At 35.2% G+C, this 19,189-nt stretch overlaps 1 protein-coding gene across 1 annotated transcript; it reads right to left on the bottom strand.

Annotated features, from left to right (window-relative positions):
- Nucleotides 1-304: 304 nt before the first annotated feature.
- Nucleotides 305-18,159, bottom strand: LOC108485320 (pleiotropic drug resistance protein 3-like). The gene is made up of 24 exons (XM_017789138.2): nt 17,600-18,159; nt 17,359-17,482; nt 10,435-10,517; nt 10,193-10,277; nt 9,304-9,463; nt 9,115-9,191; nt 8,812-8,865; nt 8,631-8,721; nt 8,233-8,534; nt 7,793-8,074; nt 7,394-7,707; nt 6,518-6,678; nt 6,311-6,414; nt 5,725-5,878; nt 5,500-5,634; nt 5,327-5,400; nt 4,902-5,234; nt 4,520-4,810; nt 4,286-4,369; nt 3,890-4,023; nt 3,414-3,641; nt 2,456-2,627; nt 1,686-1,940; nt 305-975 (listed from the first exon to the last, which is right to left on the bottom strand). Exons 1-24 carry the CDS (start codon nt 17,965-17,967, stop codon nt 709-711), a joined length of 4,332 nt encoding a protein of 1,443 aa, XP_017644627.1. The 5' UTR covers nt 17,968-18,159; the 3' UTR covers nt 305-708.
- Between the last annotated feature and the right edge of the window lie 1,030 nt (nt 18,160-19,189).

Here is a 19,189-nt window from a genome sequence, read left to right as displayed (position 1 = left end):
ACCTATACAAGTCTCCTCATTGTATAGTGATTTTGACTTGCTAACATAATAGATCAATTACAATCCATCTCCTCTACAAAAATGCAACTAAAACAACATATATAATATAATAATAAAATCCAAGGTAATGTATAGATGTAAGCGATAAGTCTTCAAGGTATCTCGATCCAATCTCCTTATTAAAAGGGTTTTGATTGCTTGATCTGATCCAATCCAATCTTCAAGATATGTTACTTTAAATGGATTGATTTTGAAAAATAGTTGCCAGGAGTCCACAATATCAACAACAATTACAACCCAAAAATTTTGTTTCAAAATATTGCCAACATTCAATATGGAAAATCATTCAAATCTCTTACACAGTGATGACTGCAATGGCCACTGCTTGTGACACTACATGAACCACTTTTCATACTTGCCTCAACAGGCATAATGATCTAATAAACATATAGCTCTACATTACATCAAAAATGAAGGAGAATACATATGAAATAAGGCTTTAGGGGAAAATAAATCATTTTCTTTTAAGAGTTATTTGTCCACTCACAGATTTTGTTAACAAATCTAACTAATAGAACTCTTAAGATGCAACGAAGCTTTACGAGTAAATTAGCAATACTGACAGACTCTCAAATATCTTTTTTTTTTTGGTAATAATTTCACAATCTCTACCAATGGCAAATGATACTTATAGACAATCAAGAACATCTACCTCCTTTGGAAATTCAGTGTTCCAATAAAGTATGCAAAAAGGGTAGCACAAATAACAGGGAAGATAAAGAGAAAAATAGCAACAATGCCTAAAGAACTGTGGTGAAAACCGAAGTAATCTTCAATAAATGCTGCAACAGTTTTTGTTTCTCCAAAAGCTAGTATTTGTTTATCAACATCTCCATACTGGGAAGTAAGCATGCCATTCATTGCCCAAGATGTGGGACATATATAATACAACCAAATCCACCACTTTGGTATTTGCTGCAAAAGAAATGGGCACACATTGAGTGGGTATATACATATACATATACTTCCAAACTTGACCACAACATGCAATGATCACATTTTTTTGTGTATTTTATCAGTTTATGTACGAGATGGCAAGATTTGACATTGTCTTCCTTGTACATGAACCTTCATTATGAATAAAACAAATAAATTAGAGGTCAAACTGGTGAGTTATCTGGGTCATCAGTTCAACCAGTTGTGCAGTTTTCTAAAAGGTTAAATATAGTAATTAATTGATAGCAATATGTATTTAGCTTAATGCTGTAGTTTTCAATATATGGCTAAGAGGTTAAAAGTATCATTTAAAAAAAAAAAAAAAAAATGGTTCAATAAAACAATCAGTTTTTTTACCAATTGAACCGGTTCACTACAGTCCCGTTTATTGATATAAATTAGACTGAACAAGCCACTAATTTTGGATTGAACTGATCTAACAAACAAGTTTGATCATCAACAAAGATTTTAGGAAATTACTTGGCTAAGTAATTAAACTGATCTAAAAAACTAGTTTGATCATCATCTAAGATTTTAAGAAATTACTTGGATAAGTACTTTGTAGGTAGCAAAAATCCTTATTTATAGTATATATTGGATCAAAGAGGTCATTAATTATAGCTTGATCGAATTGACTAATCCAATCATCAACTACTTAAGGATAAGTACTTTGCAAATTAGAAACTTACTGGTTTTGGAATTATGAATCCAGCAAACAAATTCAGCATGGTGTAGGCAGATGAAGCCACAATGGAAGCCACTTGAATATTTGGAGTGAGTGAAACCAGCAACATCCCTAAGTAATTGAAATATAGCAGTGTACAAAACATGCTGTAGAGTGCCCAGAATAACTTATAGGCTGACCATTCATATCCTATCATTGGATATGTGATGATCACATAAATAATTGCTAGGGTTAACAAGTACGGAATCTCAACAAGCACCTACAATGCCAAAAACCAAGTCTTTAGGATGAATCAAGAAGCTATGTTACTCAAATTCAGTTTCAAATAGGAGGGATGTGTTTAATATTTCTCTAAGTCCATTTATGTATTTGGACTTGGAGGATCTTTGAAGGGTGTTATAGCCATTCGGATATTGGTATATATGCCAGATATGGATATTTCAAGAAAAATGAAGAGTCAGAGCAACATCAAGAAGCTATTCACTTGGACTGTATGCAAGTGTAGCATATGGATATGCACCCAAGACAAGTATGTTCAATTGTCTAGATGCTTCTTTTTTCATGTATCTAGAGTCCTTAAAAGTTTATAACCTTATACGCATATTCAAAACTATGTTATACACAGAAACGAGATAAAGGAACTTCAAAAGAAAAAAAAAAAACAAACAAAAAGAAAGTCCGACCAACGTCATCGAGAAGAGCCAGTCGAAAAACCCTTTGATTATTAGCTTGCAAACCAATTAAAGTTGTTGAGGAAGTATGAGAAGTTTAAACCTGTGCAAAAGAATAGGCCCATGAAGTGTACATTCCTGCAAATCTTTCCCGGTATAAAACTGTGCGCTCCGTTGAAACAAATGGCAGAACTGTCGAACAATTGTTTATGCCAAACAAAATTATAACTGCATACATCGAACCAGCTATACTGAACAGGTCTTGTTGGTTATTTCTGCAAAACAAAGGAACAGACCATGAAATTCAGTCCTTTCCAAATGGTATACTCCTTCAACTATATCCAATAACCACTTACAGATTCCAATGCAAAGGTTTCCACATCGTATCAGTAATGATTTTAATATAGAAAGAGAGCTCTGGTTGCTCACTGTTAAAAAATTATTGTTTAGACGGTTCATACCATTCATACATAATGTTTTGATCTAAGATCTTAATTCTTCCATGTTTACGCGCAAGCATAGAAGAAAACAGGTGTTGCACGGTATTGTTTGCTTTGACTCGAAAGCCTCACGACCTCCAAATACGGATTAAGTCTCTCTCTATATATCGAGAGAATTAAAGCTTGACATCCTTATCAAACCCAATATGGAACAAGCAAAACCAGCTTGCACAGTGTACCACTTAGTCCTGGGTTCTTAGTGGTAATTGCTCGATACGTTTGTGAAGACCAACACCCAAAGTATTATCCATTTGACGAGAAAGATGCCTCACAAATGTAAGCTTAAGCCTTTACATACATATTATGTATGAATGGTATGAACTGTCTTAATGTAGAATTAGGGTGTTACACTGCCATCCAATCAATGTCGTTCCACTTGATTCCTATTTTCATAGCCACATATCTTTCGGACCAAGTAAATGGAAACCTTCATGCAAGAATGAATTACTGATTGCTATGAGCTAGAGAAGATACAGAGAGAGCAAGCAGTTCCAAACTTTTAAGCATCATTAGCCAAACAAATGTAAAATAAGGCTGAATCAATGGAACGTATATACTAACATATTCTTTCCTTGCTGCCAGAATAGCACGCCGAACATTAGAGATGAGGCTGTCATAAAAACAATGCGCGTCAAATTGTATGCAGGGCTTCGCCAATAGGATAAACACTGTTTCCAGAGGCATGCTTTGAATTGCTCCAAACCATTCTGGGGGAAGCGAGTAGGAAAATATAGATCTTTTGAACCAGGAGTTGGTGAGCTCAACTGCTTAACCAGCTCCTTGTTTTCCCTTCAAATGCAAGACCAAAACACTCACACTCATAGCTAAATGTAAGATTTCCATATTAAATGGTTTATACATATAAGATTATAGTTTAACCTTCAAGATTAAAAGTACGTTTTTAGCCCACAATATGCAGTCTATGTTGCATTGAAAGATGATGCAGTAATGCGAAGTTTTCACCTTCTTTTTGCTTTTGATAAACCTGGTTATTTTGTTAACGAAAGCCGACAAAAAATCCTAGTATCTTTACTTACTTGCACAAGATGGAGCCTTTATAAATTTGTGCAAAATCTATGCCATTTCCAACCTCTACGGATGTAGAAGTGACTTCCAACATCCATGTTGCTGGATTGTAGTTATCTTTAATCTTGGGCACTCCAGGTATATTCTATACCAACAATTGGAAAAAGAGTTAATCAGCTTCTGGACTGAAGTTATTCTTATCGAATACCACAACATATTGAATCTCAGACAATAAGGAGCAACATTGCTCAAACACGACCATGAGTGCCGGATACGAGTATGTTTTCAACACAAATAAGTTTAATTTTTTTCTATCTTTTTTCATGTATTTTAAGGTTCTTTAGAGGGCAGTATCGCAAAGCAGTGTCTTAAAAAAACTACTCTTATAATTCCACAAGTTGACTGACCTGAAAGTATTCAACAATTCTCATGGAGTTCTGCCCCAGTGGCCCAGAATAGATAATATGTCCCCCGGTTTTCATCAAAATCAACTGCAGGAATAGAAAAACAGAATGATTTTTCTCTTGGTTTTGTTTTCCACATTTGGAGCTTTTGGAAAAATAAGGTCTCATATAAGCTAAAATTTCACCGTTAACCCTTTGTTTTTTGGCAAAATAAAAGGTATACATAATTACTATTACCTCATCAAATGCCTCAAATATGTCAATACTTGGTTGATGGATTGTGCAAACAACTGTTCTTCCCATTTCAACAACATTTTTCACTGCTCTCATTACAATTGCAGCCGCTCTTGCATCTAAACCTGAAGTGGGCTCATCCATGAATATGATAGACGGGTTGGCAACAAGCTCCACAGCTATAGTTAGCCTTTTCCTCTGCTCAGTTGATAACCCATTGACTCCTGGAATGCCTACTAAACAATCTCTAACCCCATCAAGCTCTATAGTTTCAATGACCATATTGACAAATTCCTGAGTAAAAATCAATAGAAAAGTTATCAAATCCTGCAACAAACTATAAAATGTTTATTCATGAGCTGAAAGAAGAGGTATCGACTCATACATCTTTAGTTTTTGAATCAATATGAGATGGGAGGCGCAACCAAGCAGAATATACTACCGATTCTTCCACAGTAATTAGTGGAGAGTGTATATCATTTTGCTCACAGTAACTTGAGACCCTTGCAAACGTGTCTTGAACCTTTGGGTACCCACCAATTCTAATATCTCCTTCTATAATACCACTAGTTTTTCTTCCAGAAAGAACATCCATTAGAGTTGTTTTCCCTGCTCCACTGACACCCATCAATGCTGTCAAAACACCAGGCCTGAATGCACCAGTGATGCCTGAGAGAAGCTGTAGCTTTTTATGCTTGTAGCCCCTTCCTTTAATTTCCTGGGAAAAAAATGGCATTGCCGACTTGAAATTAAGAACTGCAGGTGAGAATTACATGAAAGATAAATGCAAACCAACTCTAGAGTATCTACCTGAGGAATGTTTACATAGTACTGCACATCCTGAAATGTCACAGTTAAAGGCTCGAAAGGCAAAACCATTTGTCCTGTGAGATTACAAATAACAGAAGTAAGAAAACTGGAAAGATGTATATAATCAACAAATCCGATGTAGTGGAAAATAAGAATTCTATTGCAATGCTCACCAGTTTTTGGTCCTGCCACATTTCCTGGATCATTAACAGCGTGTTTACTTTCTTTATGTAAACCTTCTTTGTCATCTTTTCTCTGTAGTTGAGAGCACCTTTCAAAAGAAATCATTGTGCGAGACTTTCCTGGGGCTGAATGCATATGAATGTATGGCTTAGCACATATGAAGGAAAAGTTTATGCGAATTAAAGAACTTACAGTTCAGAAGAAGATGAACTCACGGTTCAAAAAAGTTAATGCAAAGGTAAAAACAGCATTGAAAAGTAATATGAACCCAACTAATGCTGCGACTGATATCCAGTAAAAGTAGCCATCAAAGCTCAATCCTCGACTTTCCAGAGTTTGTTGCCCTATGCTTGTATTTCCAGACATCACCTGTAAATATAATTGAATAGAGATGACAATCATTTACAAATGAATTAACTGCTAGAATTTACACTTTTTTCCCAAATTTAAACAGAGATTTAATACAACGGTTGGTCATGAACATGAGAGTTCTTAGTGGTGGACAAACAGATTAGATAACTTCATACCAAATCCTTTTTAGGAATAAAAGAAATAATGGAAGAAGTCATAGCAAACATCCATGACTCTTCCTTTTCTCGAAGTAACCATATTTGACACATAACTAGATACTGATATGGAGATGTGACCCTCCAAATATATTGAAAAATTTCCACGAAAAATGAACCTACCCGTGTTGGACATATACGATATCCAACACCCACTCGAGTCTGAGTAATATAGGACTATACCAACTACAGCACTTTTGCTACAATTATTATGGTTTGAGCAGCGAAACATTACCTTTTCCCACCGTGGAGCAAGGAACTCGTTCAAACTCAGGCCAATCTCCCCATACGTCAATGGAGAAAGCCAAAATCCCCATTCCAACCAAGAAGGCAAAGATGCTGCAATCAATAAAAGCAAGGGTGGAAATAAACAGAAAAGCTTAGTTCTTAGGTAAACAAAATGTTATTCACATGGAAAATTCATTGCATCATAAAATCTTACGTCTCGGTAGAATGAAGCCACCGAACAGCAAAACAATCATAATTGCTAGAGCACCAACTGTTGTGGAAGCAACTATAGTTTGGAAGAGAGAGGCAACGCAACGAAACATGGATATGGATGTTAAGTGAACACCAAAATATATAAGGAATTGGCGGAAGAACCTAATAAGAGAGTATAATATAAACCAAATTAGATCATATATGAAATTCAAAATTTCTAACATTAGGCTTGAAGGAATGAGAAATGGCGACATGGAAGTTAACTTCCCTTGTGGTTTTCTTGAACTTGATCCATGTCTAAAAGTGCATCATTTGAAAATGAGTTAAATGATTGAACTCATTACTAGGTCATCCATGAAGTTAGTTTAGATATACCCAGACTTCATGTGACTATGCCACATGACCGGTATATGACTTTAGCTTTTCTTGAGCAACAAAAGTTTTCTAAATGCAACCTTAGTTACTGAGACTTGGGTATAACTGTCCAGTACATACACAACTGGATGTTCCATTTTTTTTCATGTACTTGCAGTCCATGAAGGATCACATCTTCATACCATGTCTGTATACGTGCTAGATGACATCCATGAAAGTTAGTGTTGATATTGTCGAAATTCATGTTACAATGCCACATTACTAGTATAAGACTTCAGTTTTTGTTGAACGACAAAAGTTCTCTAGATACGATCTATTTTACTTTGATTTGGAAATGAGTGTCAGACACTGGTACGTGTCCGATAAGAGTATGCTCAATTTTTTCCAAGATTTTCATACAATTGGAGTCCTTGGAGGATCATATCTCCCATACCCATATCCAGATATGCAGAAGACAGGGGTACTTGAAAGAAGATTTGAACTAACAAAGAACGCAACTGACCTTCCAACCTCAGGACTGTAGCCAATGACATAATAAGTCATAGATGTCCACACAAACGACTCCAAAAGTGAAAGAGGAACTTTGAGGATTGCCGCAGGAATCGCATAAGCCCATGCAGGGTAGAAGCACAACTCTCTCTGCTTGTAGAACACTGCAATTCTTGATACAGTCATGCTTAATTCCGGGAACCCATCGACATGAAGTATCACAAGAGCATAGAACAAAGAGTCCATAAAGTAACTTGAATGGATGACGTCAACAGCCATTCGAGTTCGCAAGAAAGTAGTCATTGTTATTGAGGCAATAATGACTAGCTGCATAAAGAAACAATCCAATAATATTTTCTTTCAGCTCACAAATGACAAAAAAGAAAATAAGGCAACACCAAAGGGAAGTTACCTGTACAGATTTAAACACATAAGTGAAAGAGTTTCTCTTCATTAGAAGTAATTCTCTCATGGAGCAGGCTTTGAAAAGCTCCCATTTACTTAGGGAGTATGGTTTGAAGGATAGAGCATCTTTGTGGCTTTGAGACTTGTCAAATGGCTTTGAGAGTTCTTCATCTAAATTCTGACCAATATGATGCTCTTTGAATTTTTTTATGAAATGATCAACTGAAACATAGCTGTAAGGCTGCTGTTTATGGTGCCAATACTGTTCTTGATCTTTTCTAGAGATTACCTGAATAAGTTTTAAAAAATAAAACTAACCATCAAAGAAATGAATGAAAAACAAGAAGTTAGGCTATGTTGCACCAACTACTGTTTTTTTTTCTTGAAATACCTTGTCAGGCACATGTTCCTACTCGACACTTGCTACTAGAAATCTCAAAAGCATACCTCCTGAAGGAAGTCAGCAATGCCCTTTCTTTCTGGGCACTTAAATCCACAGTCCTCAAAGAACTTGCAAATGTTAGTGCGAGGGCCTTGATACACAATTTTCCCTTCTGCCAATAAAATAACATCATCAAAGAGATCAAAGGTCTCCGGGGCAGGCTGAAGAAGTGATATCAATGCAGTAGCATCAGTAATATGCGCGAGATGCTGAAGGCAGGACACGATCTGGAAAGTGGTTGAACTGTCAAGGCCATTTGATATTTCATCCATGAACAAAGCTTTTGCTGGCCCCACAATCATCTCACCTACACTCATTGAGAAAAACTTGACAATCATAACAGCAGAGAAAACAATGCTGTTTCCAAGAACTTATCAAATGTTCACCCGCAAACATCCACTACCTGTTGTCAATCTTTTCTTTTGACCACCTGATATTCCCCTTCTTATGGCATCCCCAACCCTGGTGTCAGCACAGATGTCTAGTCCAAGAATCTGAAGAACATTTAAATAACAAAAATCACTCACAGTCCATAAGAAGTTTGTTAAAATATTCAGCTGTATAAAAGAGAGGTGGTGAACTACCTTCAAAATATAATCAGTTTGGAGAGTACTTTCCTGACCTTTAACTGATATTGCCTGTGAAAACAGTTTCAAATAATGGTTACAATCATCAAAAGCATACATTCCACTGTGTCGAGCAAGAATAAGGAGGAGCAAAAAATTCTAGAAATTTATAATTTGAAAGGCATTAAATATTCTTCCTTTATCAGTTTCCTGTCATATAGCAAACTCTCACTTTGGCCTTTCTCAAATTCCAGTCTGAATTGTGGATCATTGTCTCCATAATATCTTATGACTTTGAAAGCAACTAAGCTTGATGATTACCTTCATGTAAGCATCTATGTCGGGATCAGGTACAATTCCGGGCTGCTTTTCTCTTCGGCTGACTTCTTTCATGATTTCTTCATACACCGAAAAAAAAAAAAAGTAAATGAAACAGTACTAGTTGAGAACCTGACAAGACTACAACATTGACATGAAAATCACCAGTAATATTTGTCAAGGAACTCTTACCAGCTCGGCTGCCTATTCCTTGAAAGCGTGCAGAAAAATCAAGTATCTCCCTAGCTGTCATCTCTGGGGTATGCAGATCATATTGGCTAATATAAGCAGAGGTTTTCTGAGGAACAAATTCTTCTAGTCGGTAGCCATTATATGTTATTTCCCCCGCAACCTTTAAAGGAGGAAAGAGTGGGAAGAAAACAAAAGTTATAAGCAACACATGATTGGCCTGGTGATCAAATTCCCACTAAGCACTTCTTTGCAAAATTTTCAGCTATAATACGCGTACAAAAGAAAATTGTACGAGAAGAAGTTTAGAACGGTGAGCCAAGACTTACAAACAGATATGGTTATTGGAAAAACCTATCTTAACTACTCAGACTTGGGAATGGTTGTTGGATAAGGGTAATTGTCTAACATTGATATGCTTAGTATTTTCTAAGGATTTTTATTTATTTGGAGGGTCATATTTCTATAACAATGTCCAAATGTGTGTTTGACATGGGTGTTGGATACTAATACTTCAAGAAAATGAAGAGTCTGAGTAATATAGGGAAAACATTTCCATGGTGAAAAACCAAGCAAGAATCATAATCAATATCATGAAATGCAGCATAGATGAGGTTACAGAAATCTTAACCAACCATGTTTTAATCTTTTTAAATGTTCTTAGGAAGAACAACAATACGTAACCGCTAAATTCAATTTACATAAACATTAGTATACCAAGTAAACTCTGGAATGGTTGAACCAAGTTCCAAGACATTCTTAAAGTGAACTTTTGCTTAAATGTGGTGAATTATATACCGTAAAGTTTTCTTATCTTTCTCTTCTATTTTCAGTATGTAACTGCAACAGTTCATGTCGCAATCAACACTTCCAGATATTTCTAAGATATTACCTTTAGGGAATGACTCAGCTTCCCAGAAAGCCCCAGCAAAAACGTGCTTTTGCCACATCCTGGAGGGCCAAGCAATAAAGTCATTCTGCATGAAGAAAACGAGTCATAGTCAACCCAGGTCAGATATGTGGACAATGTTACTCAATAAAGCAGAAAATTCACTATTCCTATCATGGGTGCCTCTTTAGCTATAAAATAGTAACTTAAAAACTTAACAACTTCTGAGTACTCCATGGATATACCTTCCCGGTTTAATGATGCCACTCACACCATTTAGGATGCTTATCTTAGCTTCTTGTTTTGAACCTGGTAGATTGGCTAAACCCTGTTACAAGAAGGACAAATGAAACTTAGCTGGTCTCCTATATGTGATTATGAGAGAGCGTAGCAAATAAAAGGCTAAATTGCTAGACGAGTATATGATAAAATCCACTATTGGAATGCATATAAAGAAAATTTATATTAAACAATTCAAGGATTCTTCAATAGATAAATTCAGAATTGTCAACAACGTTGCCTTCAGAGAAAGCTTAAGCCATATTTGGATCCTCTATTCATACAATTTCCGCTTATAAAAGAAGGATTTTTGTTTTTCTAAAGTTATGAAACACGAAAAGCCTCGAAAGGTGATTTCCATATCTATGATGTAGTTAGAAAGTTAATCCAACTAAGGAGAAAAGGTTACATCACTCAAAATTTAGTGTGAGCGTTGGATATAAGTATATGTCTGTTGCGAGGTGGCAAACCATGCAACAACTCGCACAAATGGCAAACAGTTCAAATGCGAATCACTTGGTGGACAATCATCTAACGAATTGCCTCGCGGAATATTGTTATGCGGACCATTATGTGAACATGCAAACTATCATGTGGACAATCATGTTGTGGAAAGTTCATACGCAACAAGCCTAGCGAATTGTCCAAGTGAGAACAGAGCTGTGATCTATATGGCGAGATTGATGAAATGCGGAGTATATCCACAAAATGGGCTTATGAATTGTATCCGCGGTTAGAATGAAGATGTTTTGGTGCACGCTACTAATGATGAGTGCGTGTGATAAGCTATAAAAGTAACATATTTTAATTTTATTTTTAATGTATTTTAGGATGATTAATTATGCAAATTAGTGAATTTAATTCTCCTAATCCTTTAAATTCATGTTTCTATACTTAGGAAAGCATTTGGGAGCGAATGAGTGAAAAAAGAGCCAAAATCAGACAAATAGAGCTATTTTTAGGATCCACACGACCTAGGCATTTTCACACGGGCTGGACACTGCCCATGTGCCAGCCTGTGTCGCTTTCGCACCCTACTTCCCAAATACTTAGAAAACCCTAATTTTTATGGTTTTTGAGCATTCTAAAGTATATAAATACCCATTAGAAGAAGACATAAGAGGGCAATCAGAGAATATCAAAGAAAACACTCGAAGAACACTATCAGAGCCAACTCAGAAGCAAATCTCCATCAAGATTGAAGATCTCATTTTAATTTCTTTAGAAGTTTTATTAAGTTTCTTTGTGTCTTGTGGTTTTTCTGACTTTAAGATGTTTTCATTAAAGATTATGAACTAATAGCCTAGATACCTAGGGGAGATGAAACCTATGATGAATCTTGTAATTTAATTTTTATTTTATGTGATAAATACTTGATTCTTATTCTCAATTATGTATGCTTATTCTTTATTTTAATATTTTCAAGATATTAATTCATGTTTAATGTGCTTAATTCAGTGGAGCAAAAGTCTCTATTTAAGAGTAGATCTAGCATAATTGAGTGAAGTTGCATGCAATCCTAGAAATAGGACAACATAAATCTACCGGATTAGAATCAAATCTAATAGGGGAATCCATAAATCGAGTTAATGCGATGATAGGGGTTTTAATTAGAAAGAGATTTCAATTAATCAATCTAGAGTTAGTTGTTCTCACTCTCGAAAGAGATATTAACATAATTTAGGGATTTCTACTAATCAAGTGACAAGTGAATAAATCATTTAATTCAGATTCATAATAATAGGTGAAGTCTAGGTAGATTCTTTCTTGGGTATTGTCTATCTCATTGGCTAATATTTGGTTATTTTTTTGATTCATTCTCTGTTGCGTTCATAGTTAAATTAGTTTCGTAAATTTAGATTAAGACACATCTCTCCAAATTGTCGGCTAAATAATAGAAAAACGGTAATTACTAGTACTTTTAGTCTTCGTGGATACAATATTCCCTACTCACCATAGCTATATTATTGTTCGATAAGTGTGCTTGTCTTTGTTGTATTTATAGTTAGTTTAGTGACCATCAGTGTGTTTGTTTTAGGCAAAACCAATCTTAGTTGGTAGATTTTTTTGATGTGTTTAGGTATTGAATGACATATTTAGTTTGTATATAAGAAATGCTTTTTCAAGTTTTAAGATTGTATTAGTGAGGTTTTTTGAGTTCCCTTGGAAAGAAACTTGTATATACTATAAAGTTTGAAGAAAAAGAAATATACGGTATTTTGCTTTCTTTCTTTATTCATAACACCAACAATTGGTATTGAGAGCCATTGATCTTTGAGGGCAATTTTTTTGTGTTTTTACAAAAATGTCTTCAACAAGTTTTTCACCTCCTCCACCGCTTATTTTCAATAGTGAAAATTATCATATTTGGGTAGTAAAGATGAAGACCTACCTTCAGCTTTTTGACTTGTAGGAAGTAGTGAATGCTAATATTGAGCCACTACCATTAAGGGCGAATCCTACCATAGCGCAGATGAAACATCATAGTGATGATCGTTCTAAGAAGTACAAGGTGATGTCGTGCCTATAAGGTGGTATTTCAAATGTGACTTTCACCAAGATTATGGCCTGTGAGTCTCCTAAAGAAGCTTGGAATAAGCTAAATGAGGAGTTTTAAGGCTCGGATAAAACTAGGCAGTAACAATTCATTAATCTTAGAAGAGATTTTGAGAATTTAAAGATGAAGGAAGCTGAAATAGTGAAGCAATATGCAAACAAAATCATGGTAGTAGCCAATAACATTTGACTGCTTGGAGACCAGTTCAATGATAGTAGGGTGGTTTAGAAGGTCATAACCACGCTTTCAAAGAGGTATGAGTCAAAAATTTCCTCTTTTGAAGACTCAATAGACATGTCAACAATATCACTACCAAAGTTGAACAATGTGTTGTATGCTCAAGACAAGAGGAGCGTGCTGAAGGAGCCTTTCAAGCAAGAGGTAAAGAAGGCTCTACCTCCACAAATTACAAAGGAAAGAAGGTCTTGATAGAGAAGAGGGAAAAACCTAAGAGATATAGTGGAAAGAAGAAGCATCCACCATGCTTTCATTGCAAGAAGACATGTCAATCGAAAAGGTTTTTTTGGTTCATGCCTGATGTTCAATGTAGAGCCTGTAAACAACTTAGCCATATAGAGAAGGTGTGCAAGAATAATGGGCAACCACAACAACTACTACTATAATAGTAAAATGCTCAACATAGACAGCTGATGGAAACCAAGCTCAAGAGGAGCTGATGTCCACTGCCTCAGACCTTCCCACTAGTAACAGTATTAGAAAACACTGACTCATTAACAGTGGTTGTACAAATCACATGACCTCAGATGCAAACATCTTCAAGAGTACTGACACAAGTTTCAACTCCATGGTCAAAGTTAGAAATGGGTAGTACATCAAGATAGAAAGGAAATGAGATGTTTTAATTAACACTCCATCAGGTACAAAACTTGTTTCAGATGTTTTCTTTTACCCGAAATTGAATAGAATCTGCTAAGTGTAGGTCAGTTACTTGAAAGAGACTATTCTGTTGTGTTTAAGAATAGAGAATGCTTGATTTTTTATCCATGCAAATGTGAGCTTATACTGATGTTTGATAGAAGCTTTATTGTGGATTGGAACTTAGCAATATCTAGAGCCTATACAGCTTCAATAGATGAATCTGAGTTATGATATAGAAGAATGGGCCATGTTAATTATAGGTCATTATCTCTATTGTCTAATGTTAAGTTGGTTGAAAACCTGTCAAAAAAGGTAGAGCATAAAGATGTCTGTGAAGTATGTTAGTTGGAAAAGTAGAGTAAGTTATCGTTTCCTATTAACAAGGCTTAAAGTGCTTTTGAAAAGCTTCACTTTACATCAATCTGTGCGGACTTATGAGAACTCAATCATTAAGTGGAAGTAGGCATTTTATTTTGTTTATTGATTATTGTATAAGGTTTTATTGGGTTTATTTCTTAAAAATGAAGTCCAAGGTTACTCATGTATTCTGGAAGTTCAAGTCTGTAGTTGAAACTCAGTTTGGGTGCAAGATCAAAATCGTGAGGTCTAATAATGGAACCGAATACACCTCAGGGATGTTTGAGAAATTTTGTGAAGATTTAGGGATTGAACACCAAATCACTAGCACTTATACATCTCAATAAAATGGTATAGGTGAGAGGAAAAATAGACCTATGATGGATATAGCCAGGTGCCTCGTGTTTGAGAAAAAATTGCTTAAGAGATTTTTGGATAAAGCCGTAAATACAACTATTTATCTTCAGAACAAATTGCCAACCAAGGCTATGAAGGAGAAGACTTCGTTTGAAGCTTGATTTGGCTTCAAACCTTTAGTTGCTCACTTGAAGATTTTTGTATGCATCTGTTATGCTCATATTCCAGTTGTCAAGAGGGACAAGTTGGAGAAGAAGGTACAATCTAGTATTTTTTGTGGGCTATAGCAGCAACAAGAATGACTATAGAGTTTTTGATCCATCATCTAGAAAGTGTTCGCAAGTAGAGATGTTGTGTTTGTTGAAAATGCAATATGTAATTGGGACAAATCAGAACCAAAACAAGACAATGGAAGTTAGATTGTTATAATTGTTGAAGCTAAAGTATATGAGCAAAAAAAGATTGATGTTGATGATTTTCCAGTAATAGGGACTCGACCTATCAGTGAAATTTATGAAAGGGCTGATATGACAATTCTTTAACCCGCAAATTATGAAGAAGTTGCATTAATAAAAGGTTGGAAGGAAACAATGCAAATTGAGCTGAAAATGATTCACAATAATAAGACTTGGGAGCTTGTTGATAAACCATCACACAAAAGAGTTATTGGTGTCCAATGAGTGCATAGAACCAAGCTCAATGCTGATGGTTCACTCTATAGGTTGAAGGAAAGGTTGGTTGTGAAAGGGTTCAGTCAGCAATATGGGGTTGATTACATCGAGCCCTTTGCACCAATAGCTTTGGTATCGTAGATGGGATGAAAAAATAATCATCTGGATGTTAAAGAAGCTTTTTAAAATAGTTACTTGTAAGAAAAGATTTATGTGGAACAACCACCTGGTTTCAGAGTTAAAGGAAATGAAGAGAAGGTTTACATACTTAGGATAGCATTCTATGGGATAAAATAAACTTCAAGGGTCTAGTATGCAAGGATTGATGAATACTTGCATAATTTGAGATTTTAGAAAAGCCTAAGTGAACCAACTCTATATATGAAGATAGTTAAAAAGGTCACAACATTAATAGTTTCTTTATATGTTGATGACTTGTTGGTGATTAGGGGCAGTGATAACTACGTGAAGGTGTTTAAGCTGCAGATGAAGAAAGTATTTAAGATGTCAGATCTTGGAGAAATGAGGTATTTTCTTAGGATAAAGGTATTACAAGTCCAAGAGGGGATATTTATCAGTGCCTTGAAGATTTTGAAAAGGTTTTGCATGGAGAGATGCAAACTTATCAGCACGCTAGTGGCACTTGGAGAAAAGCTTAGCAATAACAAAGAGTTTGAGAGGGTCAATCAGAAGAATTACAGAAGTCTCATTGGCTGCTTGTTGTATTTAAGAGCAACATGACTTGACATTATGTATACAGTGGGAGTGTTATTAAGATTTATCCACTATTGCAACATAGTGCATTTTAAGGCTACTAAGAGAGTGATAAGATACATAAAAGGGTTCGTTAACCTTGGTGTATGGTTTAAGAAGGTAGAAGCATTGAAGCTGGTTGGCTACACTGACAGTGATTAGGCAAGATTGGTGGATGATATGAAAAGTACCACTGATTATCTCTTTTCACTTGGATCTGGCATATTCTCATGGAGCTCTAAGAAGTGTCAAATTGTTGCTCAGTCATTAGTTGAGGTGAAGTATGTAGTTGTAGAAAAAATGATCAACCAAGAAATTTGGCTGAGAAAACTTCTTGGTGACTTGAATCTTGAGCAAATTGAAGCAACACAGATTTTTTGTGACAATCAATCTGCCATTGCAATTGCAAAGAATCATGTTTTTCATGGGAGGACAAAGACCTTAAAGGTAAAGTATCACTTTGTGAGAGAAGTTTAATAAAGTAAGTGACTTTGGTTTATTGTAGCTCAGGATATCAGCCAGTGGATATTCTAACCAAGCCTCTGGGAAAGGCAAGGTTCAGAAAGCTCAGAAAAGGAAATCAGTGTTCGCAACATGGTGGCCAAGGAGGAGTGTTGCAAGATGGCCAACCATGCAATAGCTTGCACAAATGGTGAACAATCCAAATGTGAACCACGTGGTGGAAAATCATATGACGAATTGCCTCGTGGACCGTCGTTATGCAGACCATCATGTGAACATGCGAACTATCATGTGGACAACCATGTTGTAGACAGTTCATACGCAACAAGCCTAGCAGACTCTCCAAGTAAGAACAAAGCTGTGGTCTATATGGCGAGATTGAAGAAATGCAGATATTTATGGATTGTATCCGCAAAATGTGTTTGTGGATTGTATCCGCAGTTAGAACGAATATGTTTTGGTGCACGCTACCAGTGATGAGTGCGTGCTTGTTATAGGTAAAACCAATCTTAGTTGGTAGATTTTTTTATGTGTTTAGGTATTGAATTGCATGTTTAGTTTGCGCATACGAAATGTTTTTTCAAGTTTCAAGTTTCAAGATTATAGTAATGGGGTTTGTTGAGTTTCTCTTGGAAAGAAACTTATTGTAAAGTTTGAAGAAAATAAAATATAGAGTAGACTCATTATACTGCCAATTCTCTGTTTTGCTTTCTTTCTTTGTTCATAACACCAACAATGTCCAACATCAATATATTCAATATTTCTAAGTTTTTTTTTCCATGTATTTTTGGTAGGCACATATGTCCGAAATTGTGTTTGAAATAAATAAAAAGTGTAAGAGGAGAGGTACTCACTGAAAGCAGGCTTTTAGTTGTGTTCCAGAGTGTGGGAAGAGGCTTGCCACGAACTAACTCGCATTGTGCTTCAACATGTAGATTCTTATATCTTACTTCCACAGTCGGCAACTTTACCCCAACCCTGAAAAACAAAGTTATAAAAAAGAATAATATAATGTTTCACTGAGTTATATTATTTTAGCTATTGTCTATGCATAAAAAAACTAAAGCAAATGTGTGAGAAACGATCATTGATTACTTGTCAATTCTATGTCTAAGCTTCTTCAACAAACGCAAGTTATCATGTTCGATTTGTTTGATGAGCTTCTCAATAAACATATGGCGTTCATCAGCTCCAAGTTTGGTGACATTAACAACCCGTTTCCCTTTGACATAATTCCCACTGCCTGACGTTCCATTCTCTTCTTCGTCGTCAAACAAGGCAGTATTAATCCGTTCAAACGTCGGCAATCTCTGAACTTCTGCCCATTGCAACTCATATTCACTATGATCACCATCACGGAAACTTGATGTTCGACTTCTAAACGACGACCTGATGCTCCTTCCGATCTGTGCCAACTCAAATCGCAAAGACTCTATCTCATCGGAACCCACCAGTTGAGCCATTCTAGGATTGGATTGCAAGCACTTAAAAAGTTAGAACAAGAAAGACATGAGTGTACATGAGTTTATATATATATAAAGATGTGCATAAATTGGAAGTTGAAGAGGGAACGCAATGAGTAATGGATAATGTCACAGTCGCTAACAGCAAGCAAATAGGCGTTGAAAATGCCGGTGCTGGCACAAATGATTTGTCTCGGGTCAGTTTGATTCCTTACAAATTTGGTTTTTTTTTTTTTTTTTTAAGGGTCCCTTACATATTTTGTTGACGATAGCAGAAAGCCATTGATGGTTAAACAAATATTGTGAATAAATAAAGAACTTATTGAAGTCTTATGTAACAAACATTATAATATTTAGACCGGCAAGTATCACACTGAAATTATTAAATATTGAAACATGGACCCAGCAAAAGAAATTGAAACTCGGAAATGTTCACTCCATTGACTTTAATCTACCCAAATATTTTATTTAATCGTAATTATTAATTTTTTTTAAAAATTACTAGTGTTTTGAAGCACAATTCAGTCCTTAAGTATATCGTTTCCCTTTTCCGTTTTGATCTTTAAAGATTCTTTTTTAGCTGACTTTTAGTCATCTAACGTTATAAAATATTCATGGATTTAATCCTTCGGTGTTAAAAACACCAAATAAGATATTTAATCAGTGTCATGACCCAATCCTAAAGTATCATGTATTTGAGAATGATGTTATAATTAAAATTTAAATTTTAAAAGAGTGAAATTATAAAAATTAATTAAAACTATAAAATTTTATTAAAAATAAAAACAAATTGTAAAAAATTTAAACATTATCAAAATATAAAATATTAAATATATATATATATATATAAGATTATAAAAATTAATTAAAATTATAATCCCTAAACCCTACCTTTTTTTCCTTATCTTTTGCTAACTCTAGAATCTCTCTATTTCTCTCTTCAAAGTTTGTAACATCCCTCATTTGTTCTGTTGGTCAGTACGGATGAAAGATGTCACTAGAATACATATATGAAAAAAACCTTAACATTTTCCAAAAAAAAACTTAAAAACAATTTAATAAAACCATTCAACAAAGATAAAATCAATTTGGAGGTTTTAGAATCATTGTAAAATAATTTAGAATCAATTTGTGGTTGATTGAAGGTTTCCAGAACCATATGCGAGCTTAAGAGAGCTCAAAACTTACAAAACAATGTTTTGGCACCATCTATGAGGCCAAG

This window comes from Gossypium arboreum, chromosome 2 (assembly GCF_025698485.1).
Source record: "Gossypium arboreum isolate Shixiya-1 chromosome 2, ASM2569848v2, whole genome shotgun sequence".
Lineage (NCBI taxonomy): Eukaryota > Viridiplantae > Streptophyta > Magnoliopsida > Malvales > Malvaceae > Gossypium > Gossypium arboreum.
Note: the sequence above shows the minus strand (reverse complement) of the source record. Positions and strands in the feature narration are given on the sequence as shown.